The 23,991-nt window shown below is 36.0% G+C and overlaps 1 protein-coding gene across 4 annotated transcripts in view; it reads left to right on the forward strand.

Annotated features, from left to right (window-relative positions):
- The window catches only part of PTPRD (protein tyrosine phosphatase receptor type D), a 507,860-nt gene that overhangs the window by 302,240 nt on the left and 181,629 nt on the right, over nt 1–23,991 (forward strand). For all 4 annotated transcript variants that reach the window (XM_081282603.1, XM_081282605.1, XM_081282604.1 and 1 more), the window contains 4 exons: nt 8,481–8,669; nt 12,270–12,380; nt 15,768–16,037; nt 19,008–19,589. In XM_081282603.1, coding sequence (XP_081138729.1) covers nt 8,481–8,669; nt 12,270–12,380; nt 15,768–16,037; nt 19,008–19,589 — 1,152 coding nt within the window. The remainder of the gene's footprint in view (nt 1–8,480; nt 8,670–12,269; nt 12,381–15,767; nt 16,038–19,007; nt 19,590–23,991) is intronic.

Raw genomic sequence — 23,991 nt, forward strand, 5'->3', positions numbered from 1 at the left:
ATTCAAACAGGGGAAACAGGAGCCTTCATGAGCTTTGAAGAAGTTACTTTGCATGGACACTGCTCTCTAAATTCGCTTGAATGTCCACATATCTTCTACTTTTTTGGGATTTGCATGGACTGTTTTCTAATTTTCAGTTTATTGTTGTGGCTCTTGTTATATTAAGGCCTACAGTCACATGCCTCTGTTCTACTTAGACCCACTGCTGGACCTTGGCATTGAGTAAGTGCATATATGCTAATATTATCCTGTATGCCAGATTAGTGCCAGGCACTGCTAGGCACACTTAATGCATTTTCTCATTCAGTCCTCCTGTCTGTAAGCTGGGTACTATTATTATTGCCACAGAATCTAATTAGTTTGAAGATAGAATGAAATCACAACATAGAGTCTCCAGTCTGCTTCATACCCAGTATAATGCCCAGTCTGACACTAAATATTTGTAGTATGAATGATGCCATCTATTGACATTTTAGTAGGGTTTTTTTTTCAATTCAAATTATTATATTTAATATATACTGCAAATTCCACAAGTACTTTATAATTATCTTATTTTATAAACATCTTATTTGACTACTTCAGTTGACCTTCTTTATAACCAATATATATTTAAAATTTTTAGGACAATTTGTATGTCTTCTTAGATATAAAAACATACCAACTCTCTATCAGGTGAGGATTAAGGTCTAGGGATTTTAAGAAAATACTCAGCATATTATCATTTCAACATTTTCCATATTTCTTGTTAATAAAAACTTCCCTCCATTCTTCTACCTTCCAAATTAGGAAATAAAGGTCACTTTTATTGTCTGTAAATTGATATCAGATATTCCTCAAGTCTTATGATATCCAGTCCCTTAGAAATCTTTGCTCTTATTTGTGAAAGAAGAACCACAGTGTTCGCCTCCATATGCAACTGGGTGATCCACTTGTTTTTTCCATTAGTTTGAACACCAAGAATTCCATTTTTCTCTAGGTTAACACTAGAATATAAATACATATCCCATTTTGCTCTTTTTTGGTTTAATTGTGTGCACACATTACATTTTGTCACATGGCCCTGGTTTTGATTTGATTTGTAGTAACATATGCAAGAAGGCCTCCTGTAACATGAAGAAGAGCAGGAACTAAATGTCATCCTTAAGTAGCAGCTGCAACAAAGTTAAAAGAACCACATGCAATGTACATCTTGAATGAAGAAAATTGTTTGCTGACTAAATCAAACTAAAGGCTACAAAAGTAAAGTCACCAACATCTCTTTTTGTGAATTTATAAGGCTAATACTTCTTAACCTGGTGTTTAAAAAAAGTAGGGGTTTAAAAATAGTTTCTCCCATTTGATGAACAGTACTCAAATAGAAGCCAAATGTATAGCCACAAAACTACTAAAGAATGGTTAACCATTAACATGAGTGCCATCGAATAAACCCACTGGGAATTCAGAGATGCCTCATGAATGAGCTCTCAAATGATTGTCACAGCATCCTAAATGTGCCTTATTGCAATTATCTTTTGAACACAAGGAAGGTACAAAGGAAATACACAAAGCTCCTGCCTCCCCTGAGCTTGTAAGAGTTCATACATACATTGATGATTATAAAATATTTATTGGTAATATCAGTTGGGTAATTTTAAGGATGAGCCATATAAACTGGTACTTAGAAAAATGACTTCAAGGGACAATTCACCAAGGAAAAAACTGCTCATCTTTTCCGTTGGATTTGAATGTTACTTTATTATACCACCATTTTTGACCAAAGTTCTGGTATACTTGTCAAATCTTTTGATAATGCATTTGAGGAAGCATACCATTGATTGACATGATTTTTCCTAGGAAATGTATTGGTGATAAATCTGATAAATTTTGGATTTTTCCAAGAACCATAATGTAGAATCCTTCCTTGAAGATATCCTTAAATTGGTTAGACCAGTGGGCAAGGACTGGTCTGGTCTTTAAGAGACCTAGCAAGATTAGACAACGAGATAATTGAGGCTACCTCAGAAGGACTCTGGCCTCAAGAGGTAATTTAGAGTTTTAAGATTTCCTTTCAAATGTGAGAGGTTCAGTGTTTGTGGACTTGGAGCAAAAATTAAAGTATTATCAGTAATATTCTTCATGCATACACAATGAAAGTGGTTTAATTGAGCAAATTATGCAAAGCCTATTTCTTGATCATTGACAGATGTCTAAGGACTGACTTCCTGTAAAACAGAGACAGGCTATTTTCATCATAGATACCTTTGAAATCCTGGGCAGGTCAGGGATTGAATAGCAGTGGAAAGTTAATTCTGAGAAATGCTGACATTCGTGTTTCTCTTTTTTAAACACAACTAAAAATTTCTTATCAGCATTTTTCATTAAGACATAAACATATTCAGAGAATGGGCTATATTTCCTGCTCTATTATAGCTGCCATTCCAAACAAAATATGTATGAGTCTACGATTCAGTAAGCACAAGTACATAGTAATCTGCCCTTTAATGGCCTCTCAAAATGACAGACCAAATGGCTTCATGAAGGTCAAGTCTGATTTAAATTGTTGATGAATTAGTAGCTAATTCTGCATGATTGAATATCAATATGGAACGGTGTTAAGTAAGGCACTTTAAAACTTAATGAGCACATTAATGAATAGGACAAAATGTTTTTCTTTTCATCTCATCTAAAAGTTTAAAACTAAACATTGACAATTTATTATTTTTTGATAACTGCTTTTTTTTTCCCCTTGTGAAAGTTTATGTGTTAAGGCATTAAGAGTATTGATTTGATTCCCAAGTTTCTGGTACCACTCATTTGATAAGCTGTCAAAATTGATGTCATCCAATAGCCAAGGCAGTTTTGTATAAATCACTAATAAATGTAGAGGGTGAAAAAAGGCAATTAACATCTTCTAAACTACACCAACTAAAATAAGCATTCCAATTAAAAATTTCATTATTTCTACAGTTCGTTTTATGTTGAATACTGAGATTTATTGCCAAATACCTGACAGTCAAATTGGAAACAAGCCACAACTGTCAAAGTGTAGCAGCTCTGGCTATTCGAATCTGTTACATTGTGATGTTTCTCATGAAAATTTAATGAAGAATGTGCATTCAAAGAGTTTCTGTGCAAAGGGGGGTGGTGGATAGAATTTAATTACCCTTATTAAAAATAAGAAAAGGATGCTCTTTACATTCTCTGTTTGATTAGTATGCAAGAATGATTATCTTTATTGTATACTTTATATATATAAGGAGGCTCGGGAGTATTCTCTCTGAGTCAAGAAGGAAAAAAAAAAAAACAGTCATGCAAATGTATTAGGCTACTTTCAGGTGGGCATAAGTCAGTTTTTTCTGCTATCCCAAAGGTGAAGACTTCATTTCTTGTGAATCTAGATTTCCTTGGAAGGAGCTTTGGAGTGGCTCAAAAAATTTTTTAAGTTTTTGACACTTACCACCCATCAGCCCTGTAAATGTTGACTTGGTTCTTCTGAGAGATGAACTTTTAGAAGAAAACCAACAATTAGTAGGACAATATTCATGGCTGTGAATGTAACTAGTACTTAAATACAAAGGGTGGAAGGTGATACAGTGCCCTGGGGAATAAAAAAAAATCAGGAATCCCAAGGTGATTTTTTTTTTTTAATTTAACCTCACTGTGTTGTTTTAAAAATGAAGAATAACAAATCCTAAGACTTTTTTAGAACCTCATTTCTAGATGATGAAGGCAATGTAGTTGACTTTGGAGCACTTGAGATAAATTATTTTAATCCTTTGAAACATTTTGTGTCAATAGCTGCCAAGTTCAGTGTTTAATAATATAATATGTGTGGTACAGCAGCTATTGCTATTTTTGCTATTTTTTTTGTTCCTAAATAACATTATAACTGTACTGTAGATGGAAATATATGGGCAGAATTTTTAAAGACATAAAGAACTGACTGAAGAAATTCAAGTGGTTATTAAAATTAGCATAGCCTAATTTGCAAGATACTTCTTATTTCAGTTTTAATTTTTAATTTTCCCTTGGAGACTTAAAAAAAATCATCTTGATATTACACTCTTAACTACTGTTTCTGACACTTGTCCACTGTAGATCTCTGCTTGACTAAGAATGTATAAGCTTTTTTGTAAACACAATGTTATGGTTTCTTAAAAGAGCTGCAACTTTCAACTTAACATGTGTCGTCCAATGAAGTTGAATATATATAATACACACATGCTCATAAATGTACATGCACACATTTATTTATTTACTTCCTTGAAGTTCCAGGCCCTAAGTACCTGGTCTAAAGGGAAAATATTCTCTAATAAAGTTAGATGTCAAACTGAACCTTTGATCTTGCTCAGACTGCTTAACAGAAGATATCTAACCTCCATACTGCTGAGCAAAAGGGCCAGACTATACTTCTTGCTTACTACCCCCATCAGTTTTCTCTCGTAATAACTTAGACTTATTCACTGAACTTTGCTCTTCTTGAGCACTTTCTTCTTTGGTGGGATCTTCAAATCAAGTGTTCACATCCAGAACCCCTCCAGTCTTGAATATATGCTTCTGGTCACCTCTTTACCAGAAGTTCTATATAGTATAGAGAAAGTTTGCCCAGAAGCATTTTGATATATTTATTCACAAGTAGGAATAGAAGTCACTGGAGTTTACCTTAAAATCTTCAAATCTAGACTAGCAAGAGGGTAGGGCTTTAGAATGCAGATGAGACATGAAAGAACTCATGGTGTGGAGGGATATAATTGGTAAGTACAAGACAGTGGGTTTAGGAACCCACTGCTGTGGTATCTCTGACAAGGAGATGATTAAATATGTGGGAGTTTGGAAAAAGCTTTACAATGAAAGCAATTTGATCTGGATGGCTTCGTGGAGGCACAGTTACTCAACAGACATGATTTGTCTGGGGAATGGTGACAATCTCAGTGTAGACAGAAGAAGTTTCCTGTGGAGGAAGTGATCCATGAAAGGCTAAGAAAAGTGGGACCTGATTTAACAAAGGAGTTTGTTAGGCAGCTTTCAGACGGTTAATTTCCCCTGCAGACTAGAAAGAGGAGAGGGAGGAGAGTACCTAGAGCTGTCTGAAATCATGGTGGAGGCACCACAGTTGGGCTTCTGCACTAGAAATTGTAACTAAACCTCAGTAAGATTCACAGAATCAACTGTGGATTTGTCACTCATGCTGGAGCTTGTAGATGACATCCAAGGGGAAGTTTGATGCCACATCTGATGATTTCTAATGTTTTGCTCACTGGAGTTGATTATTTTGAGTCATTTTAGAATTGTTGGCATGTGAAAATGTACTGGTGGTCACAAGGGTATAATGGTCTCTTGTTAGTCATCCCAACTGGAAGGCAAAATGTTTCTCTAATCGTCTTCAAACAAACGGCTAAATTCTACTTCAGATAATTTTCATTGAACCAAAATTCCTTCAATACCTTTCTATTCCTGACTGGAAGAACTGGCAATGTAGATTATCAGTGTGAAGCATGATAGGGGAATTTCAGTAGACTTTAATTTCTCAACAGAGATCTAAAATAACTTGATGTGGATATGGAGAAGTCAACTGCAAATGAGTTTGAAATTCAAAGTTTAGGAATTTCAAGTTTTTAATGACTGAAAATGGTACTTAGAGATGGAGGAAATTATTCTCTTTCCAAAGGACCTGTTTACTTTTGTGTTATTAATAGGGAGTTGACTTGTTCTTTGGTTAAATCCCTTTTAGACAAATTTCTGATTAATTAAAACTTCCCTAATTTTTCTAGAGTTTTGAACATAAAGGGATGCTGTACTTTGTCGAATGCTTTTTCTGCATCTATCAAGATGATCATATGGTTCTTATTTTTAAGTCTATTGATGTGGTGAATAACATTTATTGATTTCCGTATATTGAACCAGCCTTGCATCCCAGGGATGAATCCTACTTGATCATGGTGTATAATTATTTTGATATGTTTTTAAATCCGATTCGCCAGAATTTTATTGAGGATTTTTGCATCTAGGTTCATTAGAGATATTGGTCTGTAGTTTTCTGTCTGGTTTAGGCATCAGGGTGATGTTGGCCTCGTAGAATGTATTTGGAAGTTCTCCCTCTTTTTCTATTTCCTGAAATAGCTTGAAAAGTATTGGTGTTAGTTCCTCTTTAAAGGTTTTGTAAAACTCTGCTGTATACCCATCCGGTCCTGGGCTTTTCTTAGTTGGTAGTCTTTTGATGGTTTCTTCTATTTCCTCTATTGTTATTGGTCTGTTTAGGTTGTCTATATCCTCCTGACTCAATCTGGGCAGATCATATGACTTAAGAAATTTATCTATGCCTTCACTATCTTCTATTTTATTGGAGTAAAAGGATTCAAAATAATTTCTGATTATCTTCTGTATTTCTGAAGTGTCTGTTGTGATATTGCCTTTTTCATCCCGTATGCTAGTAATTTGGGTTCTCTCTCTTCTTCTCTTCGTTAGCATGGCTAAGGGTCTGTCGATTTTATTTATTTTTTCAAAGAACCAACTTTTAGTTTTGTCAATTGGTGCAGCCAACTTGGAAAGCAGTATGGAGATTTCTTGGAAAGCTGGGAATGGAACCACCATTTGACCCAGCTATTCCCCTTCTCAGTCTATTCCCTAAAGACCTAATAAGAGCATGCTGCAGGGACACTGCTACATCGATGTTCATAGCAGCACAATTCACGATAGCAAGATTGTGGAACCAACCTAGATGCCCTTCAATAGATGAATGGATAAAAAAAATGTGGCATTTATACACAATGGAGTATTACTCTGCATTAAAAAATGACAAAATCATAGAATTTGGAGGGAAATGGATGGCATTAGAGCAGATTATGCTAAGTGAAGCTAGCCAATCCTTAAAAAACAAATGCCAAATGACTTCTTTGATATAAGGGGAGTAACCAAGGACAGGGTAGGGATGAAGAGCTTGAGAAGAAGATTAACATTAAACAGGGATGAGAGGTGGGAGGGAAAGGGAGTGAGAAGGGAAATCGCATGGAAATGGAAGGTGATCCTCAGGGTTATACAAAATTACATATAAGAGGCAAGGAGGGGTAAGAGAAGAATAATACAAGTGGAAGAAATGATTTACAGTAGAGGGGGTAGAGAGAGAAAAAGGGAGGGGAGGGGAGGGGAGGGGAAGGGGGATAGTAGAGAATAGGATAGACAGCAGAATACATCAGACACTAGAATGGCAATATGTAAATCAATGGAAGTGTAACTGATGTGATACAGCAATCTGTATACGGGGTAAAAATGGGAGTTCATAACCCACTTGAATCAAACTGTGAAATATGATATATTAAGAACTATGTAATGTTTTGAATGACCAACAATAAAAAAAAAAGAAATGCTATTTTAAAAAACCCACTTAATTCCCCCTGAAAACCCTGAATCAAGTGACTGTGAGATATCTATGTATCTTCCTTATGGCAGTTCTGGTCCAAGAACAGTGTTATTGATCATTTATTCTTAGAATACTCATAAAATTATTTTTTTAAAAAAAAACCTATTTACCAAATAAAATATTGGTACTTTGAAAAAAAAAAACTTCCTATAAAAAATTCATCTGTATTGCACCTGATGATTGAGCATTACATCCGTTGTCTCTTAGTATCTGAGAGGAATCTATTCCAGAACACACACATGTATACACACCCTACAATAACAAAATCAGTGGATGACCAAGTCCCTTGTATGAAGTGGTATGGTATTTGCATATAGTCTTGCACCATTCTCACATATACTTTATTATTTCTAGGTTACTTGTAACTGTATAATACAATGTAAATAATATATACATAGTTATACTGCATTGTTTGGGGGATAATGACAAGAAAAATGCCTGTACATCTTCAGCACAGTCAATTTATTTCCAGACACTTTGAATCTTCAACTGGTTTAATACTTGCAACATTTAAGTGTTGAACCAGTGGACCCAGAGGGTTAAGTGTTTTTAGTTTTACTTAAGTCATAAGAGAAACAAATTAGCTTGGAGTACAGACAGCTTAACTTAGCTCCCTGCTAACCTGCTTGTTTGCAGGGGGCATGCACTTCTATTTACTTTCCACACTCGTCTATGCTTACCTACTCAGTGAAAATATTCCTCTCTCTCTAAAATCCCTTTTTCCTTTTTGCAACTTGGTTACCCAGACTTCTTCCTCAAGGGCTATTGGAAATCAGAGCTTCCGCTTGATACTCACTGACCTCCTCAAGCACAAGATATTGTAGTTACTCTGTCTGTGCTCCTGAAGAAATCACTGGGAGCTCTATCTGTATCACAGTCTTAGCTATTTGTGTGTTGGCCTTTCATGTATGTGTACTCTGCTGCTCTGAAACAGAGATGATGGCTGTGTCCCAATGTAATGGTACTTGGTTTGTGTTAGGTTCTTAACATAATGAAAAGGTAAAAAGGGAGATTTATGGGTAATATTGAATTCTGGACATTTGACTTCTTAACGCAGTTTTTGTGTTACTTTTTTGTCTTACAGAGGACCAAATTCCCAGGGGCTTTCCTACCATTGACATGGGCCCGCAGCTGAAGGTGGTGGAGCGTACACGCACTGCCACCATGCTCTGTGCAGCCAGTGGTAATCCGGATCCAGAAATCACTTGGTTCAAAGATTTCTTACCTGTCGACACAAGCAACAACAACGGTCGTATTAAGCAGTTACGATCAGGTAGGGTCTTGTTACTGTTTCTAGTAACTCCTAGAGAATTTTTTTTTAAAATCTTTCTCTCTCTTTATTTTTTTATTTTATTTTAATTATTTTTAATTTTGAGGTATTGATTTTTCTCCCTCTTCTTTTTTTCTCTGTTATTTAATGTGTTGTCCATGTGTGTGATGTCATAACCTGTTTCAGAGTCTTTCTTCTCTCTGTGTTTTGCAGCTTCTGTTTAATCCACATTGCTCACTGCTGTGACTGTATTTTTGATAATTTTTTTTAATTTACTGCTTTCCTGCAGTATTCGATGGATCCATTTTCTCCTCTTTCTTTCTGTTTTCTTTTGAAAGAAATTTATTTCAACATTGGACTTCATTCAGAACTTGCAAGGAGTTCCAATGGTTATATCCATTAAAAAATAAATGTTCATATTAAACACTAAAATGATTTAATTTTATTAAAGTGTATTTTCTGCTGTCTTCTACATTTGAACTCATTCAAGTATTCAAGTTTAGTAAAGTTTGGGCACATCTGCTTTCTTTTCACTAATACATAAATCACATAGACGTTCTCTTATGAGTAACCAGATGGATTTTTTTTTTTTAATTCACAAAGTCCTTTTCAAAGTACCCATGAGAGGAGGGGATTTTTATCAATACTTTATCACTGTGAGCGAGCATTTTCTACATATTAGCCACAGTAGTGTGCGCCCACACTCAAGGTTTTTGAACCCTCCAAGGACTGGATCTACAGAAGCCTGCTTTTGGTGTAGACTCCAGCTTTTGCTGTTTTCCTCTCTCTCCTTATCCTTTTCTCCCTCTCCCATTCGCATCCAAGTTTATTCCTTTGCTCTCTGTAGATTAAAAGTGGAGGTAATTCTAAGTTTGTTAAGTTTTAGAAGCTGTCCCTAGTTAATTTCATGGGGGCATATATTAATAAATAAGGTGTTTACTTTGACATGGGTAGTAATATGGATATTGAATGCTAAGTTGTTTAACTGCCTGTCTTCCCAGAATTCTCAGCTTTTGACCTGTCCTGTGATGTTAAAGCGTCTTGTTAACTGCCTCTTTTGCTTGTTGTCAGCAGAATTGTGTAGATTAGCATTCTGTTATTGTAAATAAAGAATTAATTATTCACATGTAACATAGATGATATAGTATAATAAAGCTTTAACTCTGAAAAATTTGTACCAAATTATAAGGAATATAATAATATTTTTATGCTGTCTTTCTTCTCTCCGTATTTAAATCTCCAGAATCCATTGGTAAGTGCTTAGTTCTGAAGCGCACTTCACCCCCCCACTAATTTCCATATTCAGAATATTATTATTATTAATAATAAAATGCATGGCATGCATTTTACTAACTGTCAGTGTAGACACCAGATCTCCATAGTGGCGCGCACATGCACACCTCCACAGAGCCGTTATCGTAAGAACACTGTATAGAAAGATGAATTAGTACACAAATAGTTGTTATTCACACAAATGCAACGTAGTAAGTAGCATAAGATATTCAGTCAACAGTGTTTGTTTCTAGTTAGTGCTTAGTATTTCCTATAACAGTATATATATATATGCATATTTATATATATACTTAAATAGCTTAGTCAGTATGTACCTAAATTATGTCTTTAAAAAATATTGTATAGTTCTATTTTTTTTGTTGTTCTTAAGGATATGAGGCCTATGAAATACAGTTCTAACCCTATGTGACCCCAGACCTAAGAACTCAGTTGCCCTCTGAGAAAGGCAATGCTGCCTATTATGGTCCTTGCCCTCTGTGGTATAATGCAACTTGCTTTTTATGATCTAATAATACTATCTAATATATTCCTGTTTTACCAGTAGAGTAATTCAAGTTTCTTTTAAGACCTTATTTAATTCTGTAAATCTAATTTAATTCTTCTCCCCAGCCCTAGCCTCCTTCTTCTCGTACTAATGCTTCTTCTTTCTAATCTTATTTGCATTCATATTATCCACCCAGGTGGTACACCAATAAGAGGTAAGAGTGCTGAACTAACGTTCACAGAATGATCTTACTCATTCTTTCTGTCCTTTCATCCCTCTCATCTTTGTCCGGTTTCCAAAGTCATTCCAATAATGTCCATCAACTTAATTTTTTTTTCCCTTTGTACTGTTTGGTTATGATTCGTGATTCTCATATTGTGAGCTCTCCTTTTCCTTTTCCTTTTTCTCTTTGTTTTGTTCATTTCTTCCTTTATGAAAATGATTATTTAAGTTGTGATATGCTTCAAAGAAAGCATATCCAGGTCTTTAGACCACAGACCAGTCACAGCGTACCATCTGTCCCTCTTTTTTTCCTTTTCTTCTTCTTCTTTTTTTTCTTTTTCTCTTTTTTTTCCTTTTTTTTTCTTCTTTTTCCTTTTTTTTTGTCCAAATGGAGAAAAAAAAAAGATCATTTTTTTTCTTCCTTAGCTGTTCTTGTTCTGGACCAAAGCCAAGGTGGTCTGGAGAACAGTGGCAGACATGCAGAAGACAGCCTGGACCATCTGCTTTTTGTCTTTATCTTTCAAAAGGTTTTTGCTTTTGTTCTTCGACTCTTTTTTCTCTTAATGTCTTAAAAGTCAAAGAATGACTCCCCTTTCCACCTGCTCCCACCCGCCTCCAGTCTGACAGCAATGCTTTTTTCCCCACTTCTTTTTTTCTTGGATTACTCGTCTCTGGATTTTTGGATCTTCTGTCCTTCAGGCCATGGAAACAAGGTGCTCAGTATTCTTGGTGGTATGTGGTATTGCTGGTTTTTCATACTTTGACTCAGTGTTCGTTTCTTTTGTAATTCTTGTTTTGTATTTTTCTTGGGGCTTTGTGACACCACACTGCTAATCCCACTGGTGGATTTTGATGGGTGTCTTAGGGGATCCCTCTCGAGGTCCTCAAGCAGTGATTGGTTGGCTCTTCCTGGCTGGCCTGGGCCGTGCTTTTGAACTTTTTAAAAATCTTCTAATGCAACTGCTCTTTGTTTTTCAGCAAATGTTAAAAAAAAAAATGATTGTAAGTCGTGGCAAACTGTCTTTCTTTTCTTAAAAAAATCTGCATGTCTTAAGGGAGTTTTGTTTCTTTAAGTAATATTTTGATAATTGATAATGACTAATTTTAATTTTTCGCTTTGTGCAGCCTTTTTGTGCTCGCTGCGTATTTTTGGCTTTCTTCGGCAGAAGACTTTCTTGAAAACCCAGCCTGGTTTTTTTTGAGCGTACTTATCTTTTGCGCCACTTTTGATACCAAAATGAAACAAAACAAAACCAAAAATTAATCTTTTGTTTTATTTAAAAGCCATACTTCCTTGAAGCAGTCTCACCCATCTTCATTTTATTAGTCTAGGAAATGAGAGTGTTAATTATGACTAGAAGCCTTGCTTGGGGAAAAAAAGATATTGTTTTCTTATGCTAGTGTTGATGATGTAAAAAAAAATAATCTCTATATGTTTTTCTCATCGCATCATTTTCTGTCTGTGCACCTTAGCAAGAGATTGAATCGACGTTGAGCGGACCTTCGCTTTGCAGGGCTTTTCATGTTGTTAAGAGGTTTAGCTTTCTGAATTGAAAAAGCTTGCTCTGACCATCTCTTTGGCAATATATTTTATATCCACACAGGAGCCCTTCAGATCGAACAGAGCGAAGAATCTGACCAAGGAAAATATGAGTGTGTTGCCACCAACAGCGCGGGCACTCGCTATTCTGCCCCTGCCAATTTATATGTCAGAGGTAGGAATGCCACAATCCTGGCGTGGCTTCTTCCTTCAGGCTCAGGGGGACTTGAGATGCCCACGGGGTCTGTATTATTCTGTCAGTATGTAACAAGCTGATTTGGTAACGGTTATGGTAGCTGAAGCATTTTAGTAGAGAGAGAATTAAAAACTTGAAATATGTTGATTATTAAAAAAATGAGAACTTTTGAGTATAATCTATCCCGAGGCTTGAGGTTTGTAAGTATATTTGCATTTTTACATTTTGATTTCTATTTTTACCGAATTGATTGAACTATGCTTGGCATTTGTTTGAGGTTTTTCTCCTTTTTCTTCTACTTTTTTTTTTCCTGTTGTTTCTCTTCTGTTTCCTTATCAAACCTTGAAATAATTGCTCGGTGTGCTACTAATCAGTTCTGTGGGTAACTGCAAGCATAGAGGCGTTTATGTCTTGGTGACCTCTGCTACCGAGCTCTGAGGATAAAGCTAACAACTTTAAAAAATTATGCTACATGCAAGTAGCACAATTGTTTTCCTTCTTTTCATAGTGCCTTAATTATAAACACGTAGTATTATGTCTGTGCCTCTGTATGTAGGCACATGTATACACACACGCTTGTTTAAATTATTAAAACTTACTAAAAAATTCAGTCTTCTGATTGCCATGGAACACATATTGTTTTTTTTTTTTTAATAATAATATTGGTTGGACCTTGAAACAAGAATGAATTATGGGGATACATTTGTATTTTTTCATATACTAATAAAAAATGATTCAAGTTTGAGCTCTTAGAAGTCCTTCCCTGGAGTTCTCAAAGCCAGTTCCGGTAATTTTTTGACCACCAGAAACCTCTTATTCCTGGACTATCCTTCAGAAGCCACAAAAGGCATGGGCGGGGGTGGGAGTGGAGGAAAGTTTGTGAGGGCTTTGAATGACTGTAGGATGGGAGTCCCTTCAGGAAATATCTAGCTTGATTTTGAAATTTTTGTTAGAGGTAATATTGTTTCCCTGGGGATGTTTTTCTCCTCATTTCTCTGGAGTCTGGGGTGGGGAGACTATGAAGAAAACTGTTTCTTCTGTAAATTCTTTGAAAGCCCTTTGATCCTTTTTTCTCACAATGGTGACCTCCTTTGCTGCATGAGGCATGTATACCTTCTCCCATGGAAAATTTCAAAATGATGCTAGCTATTGTTTCTAATAACTGTGTTAGTCCATGAGGTATTGCTAACTTTTCCAGATAAGGTAGGAAGGATGAACTAGAGCAAATAAAGATGTTCAAGTAGCAGTTGAAAGCCTTGATATGGCCTTTTTACTCTCTCTGTGTTTCCCTTGTTTTTCTCCTTTCCTCATTTCATTGTGTTCTGCATCAAACCCCCTACATCCCTCAGAGCTGCGAGAAGGTTGGTGTGTTTTTTACTTTTTACCCACCTTACAAAACTATTAATTAAACCAATAACAAAGAATACAAATGAAATGAATGTAGCTGCATTGTGGTCTTCTTTTGGTTAATGGTCTATTTTAGCAGAGAATGCTCTGGCCATGGCTTCCGTTGCTTGCCGGTGGTGTCTGTGGTGCATGACGGGAGAGAATGTGCCCGGGTGCATGGGAACTGGTAACACTTAACTCTCTAAGGTCCAGTGAACGTGGTCAGTGTTCCTGCTTTCCTTCCTCCTCCACTCTTCCCATCTCCTTCCCCACCTTTAATTTCTGTCTTCTAAAGATGCCTGCTGCCCACAGAATGACTTTTTACAGTTGCTCCCCTAATCCCAAGCATGAAGACTAAACTCTGCTCCATTTTTCTTGATATGCTCTTTGATAACTTAGAGTCTACACTGGCTCCTGCTTGCTTCCGGTAACCTCTGTGAATTGGCTGCAGGAGGCATGCTTAGCTCTCTCTTCTTCTCCTCTGTCATTTACCCATGAGGCCATCGCAGTGAGCCCTCCCAAGTCAATGGAGGTTTATCTCAACCTTAAGTGCAGCCAAAGAGTTTTCAGACAGAATCACTTAGCTTCTTCTTGGGGTTATGAGGTGGTTTTTCTGTCTTTTTATAACTTTGAAAATCAGCTTATTATCTGTATTTAAGGTATGCTCCTAAAGATTACACTCTTGATCTAAAATTCTCATGGTATAATGTTTTGCTCATAAAAGCCCAAGAGGAAACCCTTTATCTCTCACCCTCTCCTCTTACCACTTTCAAAACACATGTATTTAAACACACATAAATGTGCAGATTATCTGAAGCAGGAACACTGAACTGTAATTGCTTGGTAATTTTTTCTGTTATGTTGCTTTAAGATAACCACTTCTCTTAATGTCATGTCCCACTGTATGTTTTAGATCTGATGTCCCTCAGTTTGAATGTAGCCATAGAAAGCCTTTTATTAGATTGTGTGTTCATCGATGTTGTCTTACCTTAGATATGAACTGAATGGAATCCTGAATGCAAAATCCCCAGCTCCCGTTCTGAATTTGCAGTTTTTACCTTTAGCAACCTCAGCTGAACCTAATATCTTTCACCTTTCAACCCTCTCATCCCCCAAGTCCCTGTCCCAATACTATTCCTTCTCCTTTTGCGAAGTTCTGTTTCCCCATTATTTCTTCTGTTGTCATTGTCAACTTGGATTCCAGCAACTTTCCCATTATCCTAGCATGGGCCTTGAGATCCCATCTTGTGCATGCCTTGCCTGACTCAGTCCAGTATCTCTACTGGTGTTTGCCTGTTTCCTCTTCTGTGTGTGTGTGTGTGTGTGTGTGTGTGTGTGTGTGTCCATGTGTGTGCATGTGTATACATATATATACACATATATGTATATTTTTGTGTTTGTACCACTGTTAGTGTAAGGTTTTGAGGCTGCATCCACTCTGAATCTGAAAGCAATAAATTATACTTTCAGTGTATTCTAGGAGATGTTTTCTAGAGCTGGGATGTGATGGTGTGGTCCCACACATACATTCACATCAACTGGAAATGCACAGCGCTAAAGTTGGCTTTAGTTGTCAACTCAGATGCTGGTGACCGTCCAGCCCCTCTTTCTGCATATACATGTGTGCATATAACCATTTTTATATGCATGCATGTATATGTTTCTGTGTTGATCTTATGCATGATATTTGTGTATTGTTAGTTTGTAGATAGTTTTCGTGGGGCCCTTGTAGGTCTGAATCCACTTTTGTATGAATGTGTCTAAGTTATCAATGATTAAACTAAATAAATTCTTCTGTGCATACACACACCATACTTGTATGGTCTGTATTATCCACAGCTTTTCTTTGTTTTGTTTTTGAACGGTCCACAATATGTTTCAGTTGTTTAATTGTGTCTGTACTGTGCATGTGATGTGTTTAGCAAGCCACTTTCTTCTTGCCTTGTATATGTTACCATCTTCCCTTGTGTTTTATTCCAGTTCGCCGTGTCCCACCAAGATTCTCTATCCCACCCACTAATCATGAAATCATGCCAGGTGGAAGTGTTAATATCACCTGTGTGGCAGTGGGGTCACCAATGCCTTATGTGAAGTGGATGTTGGGGGCAGAAGATCTGACACCTGAAGATGATATGCCAATAGGAAGAAATGTCCTAGAACTGAATGATGTCAGACAGTCAGCAAATTACACCTGTGTTGCTATGTCCACACTGGGTGTCATTGAAGCAATAGCACAGATCACTGTTAAAGGTATGCTCAGTGAGTCAGACATTGAAAATCTGGGTACACTTAAGGTACCTGACTAATATCCCTAGAAAACCTGTTTTCAGAATTATGAATTAAATCAATTCATTCCTCTGTTTCAAATGTGTGGAACCTAATGGAATTATATAGTATACATATACCTAGATAAGCAAATTCTTTCTTAAAAATATTGGCTCACAGGCAGAGCACTTACCTAGCATGTGTGAGGCACTGCATTAGATTCTCAGCACTGCATCTAAATAAATAAATGTCCATTGACAACTTAAAGACATTGTCAAAATATTCAACAACAGGCACCCCCAGGCACTAACCTGGCAGAGTCAGGAATGCTAGACCTGGTTGATCATTATGGTAAGACTAGTTATTACTAGCCTCATACTAGTCTAGAGACTTGATCAGAGTCCCAAGAAGAATCCAAACAAGTGTTGTTAAATGTTTAAAGTTTCTGAACATAAGAGAAGAAAAAGAGCATTGAAATTAGCATGAGCTAATAAGAGGAGCTTTAAGTTTTTGATGGACCATACCACAAAAATCAAATGCAAGTAGCATTATCATCTGTTTTAGTTTCATCCTTCCACTTGTATAGAAAAATGCTCATAAAATTGTTTCTTCTACTAAATACAACTAAAACGCTATTTCTGACTATTTTGAGTTTAAAAAAAATTGAATGTGTGGGAGTGTCAGTTGTTTTCTAGAAAACTGGGAAGTGGGGTCATACTGCGGGTAACTTGTTTCTTGCAATGTCTAGAATTTTTGCAGAATGAACACAAATTATCTTCCCTTTCTTGAAAGTGTAATTTAAGAAAATGCAACACACATTATAATTGGTGTCATTATCTCCAACTGAGTATATGTATCAAATCTATGCCATGTAAAATCAATACTGTGATTTGAGAGTAAAAGTGCACATTATCAACATTTATCTTTTTTTTTATTGGTACTGGGAATTAAACCCAGGGGCATTTTAAAACTGAGCTATATGCCCAGGCCTTTGTTTTTATGTTTAATTTTTATTTTTAGACAGGATATTAACAAGATGCTGAGGTTGACCTTGAACTTAGAGTCCTCCTGCCTCAACACAATATTTACAGATATACACCACCTCGCCCAGCTATTTATTGTCACTTTAAAATAATGTATCATGTGTCCTTAAAATATTAACCATGCTCTTATTTATCCTACGTTATAGATCCAAGACGATAAACACCACTTAGGAAAGCTAATGTCAGTTAATATTAGTAAATATAAGTTTATATAGTGATCTTTTTTTTTTACCTTAAATTCATAAAGACAGGGGAAATCTGGATTACTCAATTCTTTGAAAACTGTCAGGCCAGAATATTTGAAGAAATGTCTTATTATTCTTAGAAAATTCCCTTGACCAAATATTATCATTCTGTAGCTCTTAGAGTAATATGTAAATATTAAATCACCTCTTTTCATAATAACCATTTGAATTTTAAATATTTGAAGGTTTGCTGAACACTTTAAAGAGTTCAAAAGCAGGAATCACAATACACTTATCTTTTCCACTTTTTTTTTTTGTTGTTTTTCTGACTCTTGCCAATTCTCTGCCCTTTCTACCTCAAAAATGAGTAAAGCCTAAGGGTGAATCTTGAAGATAAAATAATGAATAAACCAAAACAAAAGGGAGAGCTTGAAGACAGAAGAAGGAGTACTAACTCATTCTTCAGACATTTGACAATTCTCACTTAAAACCCTGCTCAGTGTGGGGCAGTCTTCTAGGTATGGGCAGTACAGCAGGAAGTTCACAGTACCAGCCTGTTGCTCTGGAAAATATTCCATTGCAGAGGTGTTGCAAGAGCCACACAATGATCTGCTTATATGAATGTCATCTTCCTAGTTTTCTCTATAAAGTCTGCTCGTAGAATTCCCCTTTTGCAATTGTGGTCTATAGAAAAGCATTTAAATAGAAAGCTACCATTATAGATGATTAATATCCTTAAACAAGAGCATTTTGAAGTTGTGTTCTGTGAAAAGGAGAAAATTGGATATGTCTTAAAAGATGGATTTAAATGCAAATGTTTGTCATGTAGCTATAGTTTCAGATACAGAACATAGAATTTTTATTATGTAGAATATAGAATTTTTATTGACAAGAACATATTTTAGAAAATGATTTGTAAATATATCTTAATTTAGTTTCTTCATTTTTACAAATTACAAAAAACCCCAATGATTTGAAATTACAATTCTTTTTAACCTCTAAATTTATTTTTTCTTTTCTCTTTTTGAGTGGTGCTGGGAATTGAACCCAGGACCTCACACATGCCAGAGAAAGAATTAACCCCAACCCTATCTCAAAATTCCTGGTTAGATCATTTATAAGACAATTTTTGTAATGTTCCTTATGACCTATGTTTGTAAAAGAATATGGAAACTTTTTTCATAGCAATTCTATTTCAGTATATTCTACCTTTTGTTCTTTTTCAGTGTTGATACTTAGTTGTATAATTTGTTTTTTGAAGCAAAGGAGACTAGATGGTCAAGCTTTTGGTGTAAAAATACTAATAACTGCATCTACATTTTTTGAGGATTACTTGATTAGCTCATTAATCTTCACAGCAAACCCATGAAATAGTTACTCAGCTGTTTAATATAACTCCAGTAATGCAGTTTTCCCATTTTTCACATGAGAAAACCAAATCAAAGAGAGGTTAAGGAACATATCCAGGATCACTTAGCAAATCAGTGTTGGATTTGGATACAAGCTCCAAAATATGCTGTCAAACCTTACTGATAAAAATGGGATTTGCATCACCTGTGTATGTTTTACCACACTTCTGGACCACTTAGAAACTATCCTTTGCTTTAGGTTTATCTAATTAAATCCTCGGTAGATGCATAATTTTATCATTGCAATAACTAAGCTTGTTGATTCATGCAACATTGTGGAGAAGTCGGGTAGTCACTATGTTTTTTTCTCCACCCAAGCCTTACCCAAACCTCCAGGAACTCCAGTAGTGACGGAGAGCACAGCCACGAGCATCACACTGACGTGGGACTCTGGGAACCCTGAGCCTGTCTCTTACTACATCATTCAGCATAAACCTAAAAATTCTGAGGAACCTTACAAAGAAATTGATGGGGTAGCAACCACACGCTACAGTGTTGCTGGACTAAGCCCCTACTCGGATTATGAATTCAGGGTTGTTGCTGTCAATAACATTGGGCGTGGACCTCCCAGTGAGCCTGTGCTAACACAGACCTCAGAGCAAGCACCATCCAGTGCCCCAAGGGATGTACAGGCACGGATGTTGAGCTCAACCACCATTTTGGTGCAGTGGAAGGAACCTGAGGAGCCAAATGGACAGATCCAAGGGTACAGAGTTTATTACACAATGGATCCTACTCAGCATGTCAACAACTGGATGAAACACAATGTAGCTGACAGCCAAATCACTACTATTGGCAACTTAGTGCCCCAGAAAACATACTCTGTCAAAGTCCTGGCTTTTACCTCAATTGGAGATGGTCCTCTTTCAAGCGACATACAAGTCATCACTCAGACAGGAGGTAAGTCAGGGTCAGGTTGGGAAATAGGGCAGGAAGGAGGAGGTAGGGGTGAGAAGGTCACAAAGAAAGTATAATTTTAAGTTTTGAAAGTCAGGGCTTCAAATCCAGAAATTGTGATAATGTCTAAAGAGGAATAGGCAGAGATGCCTGAGAAATCAAAAACCATGTTAGACAGAGGTGTGTGTTAAGCATCATTTCTTTCTCATTTGTGTGAGAATGAGTTGAAGATTTTTCTGTATGAGATGATGAATGCCCTCTTCTTGCATCAATTCAAAATAAGAAAATTCTGCTACTTTGTACCAGTGCTTCTGGTAGAATGGTTTCCAGAAATTATTTAATTTGTGTAAGATTGGGTGACTCAAGATAAACTTTAAACTAAAACTGTCCGGGGCCTTGGATATTTACGTGACTTTTGCTTTCCAGGAAGTTACTTTTTTTAAATAAAAATCAGTATTATTTGAATGGTTTGAAATTTTTTTTCCCTCGGTATGGTCCCCCAATAGATGAAAAAAGACAATTGAATTGGCAGAATCTCAGATCAGTTTTCTGGGGCCTTATTCACCCATTTTATGAGGTGCTAGAGCAGACACCAAACTATTTTATGGAGAAAATATTAGCCCTACCAGTGGTTTTACTTTTCTGAGAGAATATCAAACCTCTGATATCTGACTCAGAGTAATCAGTTTTGCCTTGAACTGGGAGTATAAATTATCTTTCTTCTGAAGCTTATTCTTCAGCATCAGATACCTGCTCATTTGACTTCTTATTGTGTTGGCACCTTGTAAATGTGCATTAATCTATGAGCATTTTGGCAGTTTGCCTTTGGCATGTTCTAGGAATCTGCACAGAACTGCATTATTGGAGATAGTATCTCTAATGTGTAGGTATAACTCACTGCTAATCTTGGCGATGGGTTAATACCTTCTCTCAGGTGTTAGAACTGGATAACACACTGTTATCTGGTTTCACTGGTACCTGTGTTTCATTGAGCCACAGACTTATTTTCGTGGCATGGAGTTATGAATCATATGACTCAGAGTGTTCACTCTTTGTCCTTGGCACACGGTATCTCAAAGCATATTTATAGCCGGCCTGGTTTTATTTCATTTTCAGAGTGTTATTTGGTTCTCTCTGGCTTGTTCAGGATTTACTGTTTTCACTACTACAGTGAACCAAAACTAACTATAAAAAATGTTTTACTACAAATATACCAAATATCATCCATGTCCCTTCCCCACTTGCCATTTGCAACTTGTCTGTATTTCTTTAATATTTTTCTGCATATTAATATAGCATAGATTGATTTTTATCATAAAAGGTTCTCATTAGAAAATGTAGAAATCTGTGAATTTTGTTCTGTTTTTTTTTTTTTCCTTGACTAAAAGTAGTCAACTGAGATTATTTCTCATGATATTTTAGCTGATCCATGACCATTAAATGATGATAAGTAAGTATTTGGGAGGTATATTCCACTTTAAGCTTTTTTAATTTTACAGCTGGGGGGTTGTTTTTGTTTTTGTTTTTGTTGTTTTAAACATCCTTGGTGCTTGAAACTCAAGCTCCCATTAGTTGGCTCTGTGACCTTGGAGAACTTATTTCATGTGTTAATCAACTTTCCATTGCTATGACAAGAATATCTGATATAAACAACTTAAAAAGAGGAAATGATTTTTTTGGCTCATGGTGTCAGAGGTTTAAGCTCATGGTCCGCTGTCTCCCTTGCTTTAGAATCTGTTCAGGGTGTCATGCTAGGGAGTTCACGAAGGAGCAAGGCTGTTCACCTTATGGTGGCTAGGAAATTGAGGAGAAAGAGACAGTTCCAGTAGCTCCGTCAAAAGCATACAGCCAATGAAATTACTTCCTTCCACTAGGCTTTATACAGCCAATGAAATGACTTCCTTCCTAATGGGTCTACAATCTCCATTAGCACCACCTATGTGGAATATGGGCCTTTCAGGGAAGATCTTTTTAAATTTACTTTATTCATTTATTTATATGTGGTACCGAGAATTGAACCCAGAGCCTTAACATATGCTAGGCAAGTATTCTACCGTGGAGCCACAACCCCAGCCCTCAGGGAGGATTTTAAGATCCAAACCATAATACATTCTCTCTGAATTTCAGTTTTCTTTTCTATAATAATAAGCACCCTAGGCTGGGATTATGGATCAGAGGTAGAGTGCTTGCCTACCATGTGTGAGGCTCTGGATTTGAACCTCAGCACAATAAAGATATTGTGCCCACCTATAACTAAAAAATTAATATTAAAAAAATAATAAGCAGCCTAAAGAATTTGGTGGTAGTGTTTGTCTTCTACCGCTGCTGTAACAAAGTGCCACATTCTGAGTGGTTTATATGGTAGGAATCAGTTGTCTCAGTTCTAAGGCCTAGAAGTCCAAAATCAAGTTTTCACTTCCTTCTGAGGGCTTTTAGGGAAATATATTTCATACCTTTCCCGTAACTTCTGCTGGTGTGAGGACAATTCCCTGGCTTTGGAAACAACATCTGAGCTGTGTCTTCCTTTACAGATGGTGTTCTCTTTATAAGCAAGTATGTGTTTAAACTTCCTTTCTATAAGAACACCAATCATAATAGATAAGGACTCATCCTAATAGCCTCATATGAAATAACTAGAACTGCAATGACCACATATTCAATATTGTCACTGTATGATGTTCTGTGCATTGAGACTTCAACATTGAAATTTTTTGGTATAGTTCTGTTTTAACTATACCAGAACCGTAAGTTAGATAATGTACAGAAATATGCTATAATTTAATTAGATAATAATAATAATAATAACAACAATAATAACAACAGATAATTTATAGACTGAGCAAGATGCTCAGAACTTACATGTATTCTCAAGACACGCACTTGGATAGATGTGCAGTTATCATTTGATGATGAATAATTTTCCCAGATCAAAGAGGGGAAGAAGAAGATTTGGATACTTGTCTTCCATCATAAAGTTATTTAATGGAATAGAAGAATTTAATGCAGGGACCCTGGAAATTTTTAACTATCATTATCTTTCAAATTAAGAATTTCCTAATGGCATAATTTTAGTGTTTTTGCCTAGTAGATGTTGAAAAAAATAGAGGCAGGAGAGAAAAACACAAATTATCATTTATGCCTTTAAGAATTACATGTAATTTATTTTTGAAATATTTGAGGTGGCTGTTAGATTATACTAAATTAAAAGTTCATTGAAACATGGAGATATGAAAAAATTTATCTGAAAGTTGTAGGAAGTAGCTTTTTTACTTTTTCATAAAAAGTTTGCTATACTCAGTCACTAAATTTGCTATAAGGTTTGTAACCACCAATTTAAGCATAGAAATCTAGAGTATTGGGACTGGGGTTGTGGCTCAAAGGTAGAGTGCTTGCCTAGCATGTGTGAGGCACTGGGTTCAATTCTCAGCACCACATATAAATAAATAAAAATAAAGTTCTATCAAGTTCTATCAATGTTTTTTTTCTAGTTAAAAAAAACATTAAAAAATCTGCAGTATTTTAAATCTTTATTTTCAAAAGACAGAGGAGGAGTTAGCTACCTATGAAACACGTTTTCCTGAAAGTACATTAAATCAAAACATTCAAATTCTCTGGACACATAAACATTGAATGACATACACTAATGTCTTCAGTCACAGATTGGTGAAAAATATGGAAGTGATGTTTAAACAGTACATTTCAATTTTTTAAAATATTACCAGCAGGCAAAATATAACACTGAATCTAAATTCACTGAAAGTAATATTATGAAAGGGGCAATTGAGTTGATGTGTTCCAAGGACTCTATTTTTGCAAGGTCTGATTTCACTTAATGTCACAATTTAGAATATCAAGAGGAATGGGTCATGGATGTGTTAGAATAGTTCTCAATCTGTGTTTGACTCACTCTTTTTTACATTAAGATGTTTCCAAGAACCTTGCATAATAGTCATACTTTTAATGCTCATTGATTGAGAAGATATATGATGACATAGTGACTTGGGCTTGCCAAGATCAATAGGCTAAGAAAGCCCTCCAAAATAGCTCACTGATTGGATCTGTTCTATAGGCTTAATTAACAAAGGCCATTTGATGTTAGTGGACACCTGCCAAATACAATGATGTTAGTTCTGATGTAATTAATGCTGAGCTTCCCCTTTCTCTTTATTGCTGACTAGCTAATTCTTAGGATCATTGCTGTACAAGAACATAAAACTGTTATAAAATACTCCTGTAGAGAATATGAATATTTCCACAGCAATTTTATCTCTTCTAAGCCTGCAGAAATTTATAGTTCTAAAATGTGTGTGAATTTAAGTATGTTTTAATTACATATACACAAAAATGTGCATTTTTGATGACTTCTGTGCCTGACAAGTGCTCATTTCACTTTATTATCTTTAAT

The sequence above is a fragment of the Spermophilus citellus genome (genome assembly GCF_964194105.1).
Source record: "Spermophilus citellus genome assembly, chromosome: 2".
In the NCBI taxonomy this organism is placed as follows: Eukaryota; Metazoa; Chordata; class Mammalia; order Rodentia; family Sciuridae; genus Spermophilus; species Spermophilus citellus.